Source organism: Pyrus communis, chromosome 9 (genome assembly GCF_041283825.1).
Source record: "Pyrus communis isolate YQ-2024b chromosome 9, ASM4128382v1, whole genome shotgun sequence".
Classification (NCBI taxonomy): domain Eukaryota; kingdom Viridiplantae; phylum Streptophyta; class Magnoliopsida; order Rosales; family Rosaceae; genus Pyrus; species Pyrus communis.
Window position 1 is genome coordinate 26670325 of NC_142573.1, and position 3890 is coordinate 26674214.

The window sequence follows — 3890 nt, forward strand, 5'->3', positions numbered from 1 at the left end:
CGAATTCCTATCATTCACGCTGTCAAGGTTAGTATCGTTCAATTGATCGATACAAAATTCCAATATAAAAGTAAATCATTCTCCATAGGGGTGAGGTAGGTTGTGCCTACAACATCGGGACAAACAAAGAGAGGAGATTGATTGATGTGGTTAGGAAAATTGCCAACACTTCTCTTTGAACCCAGATGCACATATTAAGTTTGTGCAGGATAGGCCTTTTCTTGATAAGAGATATTTCATAGATTACAAGAAGCTGAAAGCCTTGGGATGGTCCCAACAGACGTCGGGAGGATGGATTGAAAAAGACATTGGACTGGTACGTGAAGAATCCCGACTGGTGGGGGGATGTTTCTGGAACACTAGTTGCTCACCCAGGGAAAAACTAACAAGGTTTTGAAGAACTCAATTTAATCATCCTGCAGATATGAACAGTAATATAGGATTTTATTTTGCTTACCTAATGAAGATTTAAGAGACTAATAAGTAATAGCTTGATTTGTTATAGAGGGCATTAGAATTCCGTATCAATCCAAGGCATGGAGTTGCATACCTCATCGGCAAAGAGGAAGATGGAGGCTACGATTTAATGGAGTTCACGCTTATAGGGTTTCTTCCCTTTAAATTTTATATTTATAAATTTCCTTATAGATTTTATGTTTTTTTCAGTTTTATTTTATTTTTAATATTAGTTAAAATCCACGTAATCATCCATGTCATTTAATGAATAAATAAGGACTCTTGGATGTCATATAATCTAAAGGCTTAAAAAGAGTGTAAAAGTATTTGTCAAAATATTTGTTTCTTGATCCTATCTATAGATAGACCTTTTATGCAAAGCAATCCCCATTTTTTGAAAAAAATGGGGATTAGGTGTGAGGCTCACATTGGCTGTCCTTCTACGAAACGAATGCTTCTTGATCATCAAACAACAAAAACTAAATAGATGATGAATGACTTTCGGAAAACAATTTTTATAATCCAAAAACTTGCTTGGTATTGAGCTTATGAATCCAAACAAGGGAATTGGTGCATGTCAATTTATAAATTCTGACTTTTATCCAAATTTAAAGTTTATTTTCCTCATCCGAACATAGTGTTAATGTTTATAACTTTTTTATATAATTATAAAATATTTTTTTATCAGTTATAATTAATAAGAGTAAATTAGTAAATTTATAAACAAAATGCTGACTGAGGGGTTGTATGAAAGAAAATTAAAATCTGAAGAGATGTTAGTATAATGTCTCAAATGTGAGAAATTTTGTGAAAACTTGATAAACATCAGGAAATAAGTGTAATAAACCCTTATAATTCGTAACTGGTACGATGAAATTACGAAATTGCCCATGCTGTCTACGCGGTGATCCGGTTCTACAAAATCTCATCTATTCCTTCCATTGTCAGGACTCCACTACTGCTTCGTCTCACAGAAGTCCGCCTAAGAGCAAAGAAGATCATGTTCAAACTCAATTCCCTCAACTCGCTGCGAGCTCTGAGGGACCTCCACGCCTCCCAATCTGCCGGCGTCAGAGCGCTCACCACCTGTTCGTCATTAATCCTCAAACAGCGGAACCCACTTCTCTCTCTCTCCGTCGCCGTTTGCCTTCGCACCGTCGCACAATCTGCATGTCGTTCGAAACTTCTAGAGCAGCCGTGATTTCAGGTAATTTACTCTTTTGTGTGTATTGGGTTGGTGGGTTATCGTTAAAATCTGAAATGACATGCAGATTTAATTTGGATTTTGCGTGTTTGTGGTTGTTGGAATTATGATTTGCTTTAGGGATTGGAATTTGGGATTTTAGGGATTTTATGTGAAGTCAGTGATGAAATTTGGATTCCAGTGAAGTCGGTCGTGAAATCCCCGGAATACCAAAACCAAAAAACCTCTAGATCGTTCAAGTTCTGCTGCCGTTAAGCAAGTAAAGTTTCAATTTCCATTTAAATTTTTCCATGTTGAGGTGAACTCTCTGCTAAAAGCTTCTAACTCATCCTTTATTTCTTTTTTCATGTGGGCAAAATTTTTAATGGATTTATGTATTTTTTTTTTCCGTTGAATTCGAACTCGAATCTGAATTATGGATTCAGAAAAAACAAATTGATGAATTTTTTATTTGCGTGTATGTCGGTCCTGTCACAGCATGATTTGATAATCCGACCGCGAAGCTAATCGTTTCTGCATGTTTTTGGGGTTGCAGACCTGGACTGTCGAATGGAGAGGATGAAAAACAACTGCAGGAAAGCAGCAATGGAGACCCGGCAGCAGCAAATTCAAGTCGATCTGGGTAATCTCGTGGTCTCTTAAGTTATTTTTCTTTACTTATTCAATATATCTCTATTTTTTGGTAATATTTTTGTGTACTTCTGGGCTTTTTGAAATGATTGCTTTTGAGAGATTAATTGAAAATTTACTTTTGGAAATTGGGATTTTATTTGGATTAATCCTATCAGTGAAATGGCAGTTGCCAATATCCTGGGAGTTGCCAATATCATCAAAAAATTTGCTTTGGATTTCCTGGGAGTTGCCAATAACTGTCCAGCAATAGGCAATAATTTTTTAGTTTTTTAACCATTCTATTCAATGAATTCCGTGCATCTTCCATTGTCTCAACATTTTTTATCAAACCCAAACCCATACTATACTTTAACAAGTCACTTAGATAATTGCTGCAACTCCCGCAAAGCAAGAACAACTGCTTAAGCTCTTGATCCTCCAATTGTTCGTAACTCCACTTTAGAGCCAAGAATGCTTTTTCATTCATTTCTTTCTTGTCAAATCTTTTGAAACTTCTCAACGCATCTTTCCATTCCTCCAAACTACTTTCCCTTAAAGCACTTGCAACTGCAACAACCAAAACCGGCAAACCTCCACATTTCTTTGCTAGCTGGGTTGCTTCTTTCAGTATACGGTTGTCTTTAACGACATTACCTGCCAACTTCTCAAACAAACTCCAACTTTCGTTTTCTTTTAAAAATCCAATTTCAAAATTTTTTTGTGTAATAAAACTTGTCTTTCTCTAGATGTCAACAATAACTTACAGTTCGGCACACCAACGAGTCCCACGGCCTCAAAGTCAATTCTTTCCAAAACATCGTGTAAAATGACAAGAGTCTTCCTCTCTTTTATCCTAGCCCGTAGGAGATTCGCTCTTGTTCCCATATCCACAGATTCATCAACATCCATCCTCAACTTTTTGGTAATTGCTTTCTGAATTGTTTCATTGTCTTTTTTTTCTTTTACGTTTAGAATTATAACCCCATCATCAAATAACTTCTCTTCCATAGCTTCTCTATAAACCTCTTTGGCAAGTGTTGTCTTCCCAACGCCCCCCTAATCCGTACACACCAATCTTGTTGATATCAGGTTTTTTCAATTGCGTAATGATATCCTTCACCATTGAAGTCCTTGATTCAAAGGCCATGTACTCGTCGGAGGCTATGGCAGATATGTCTTCCACAGCAGCATTGTAAGAGATACTGGCAAACTCTTTTTTATTTTCATGTTCTTCAATCTTTCTGACCAATTTAGTTGATTTTCTGCTGAGCTGATGATAGGATATCAGGTTAGGACATATATAAAGACACTTTGTCTTTGCACAGCCTTCATCATCCAATAATGCTTCTGCCTCTCGAGAGATCACATCCGCTTCTGTCTGCCAGCTCCGGACATCAGCTTCCACTTTTTGATTAACTTTTCCTTCGACTTCTTCAACCGCATGGTTCATCCTTTGTTTGACAGCATCAAAATTCTTCAATGTACTCCTTAGATCTTTAAGGTTGCTTTTGTAGAAAATGACATAACTCACTTGGCGTCCAAGTGGTCTAATTGTGTAGTTAATTATTGTAGGAATAATTGCGGCGATTATCTTTATCGCCATGGCACCTTCAGCTTA

The 3890-nt window shown here is 36.8% G+C and overlaps 1 protein-coding gene across 1 annotated transcript; it reads left to right on the plus strand.

Moving 5' to 3' along the window:
* The first annotated feature begins 1326 nt into the window (after positions 1–1326).
* Positions 1327–3890, plus strand: LOC148694499 (uncharacterized). The gene is made up of 4 exons (XM_088700718.1): positions 1327–1663; positions 2196–2282; positions 3362–3464; positions 3553–3890. Exons 1-4 carry the CDS (start codon positions 1327–1329, stop codon positions 3563–3565), a joined length of 540 nt encoding a protein of 179 aa, XP_088556844.1. The 3' UTR covers positions 3566–3890.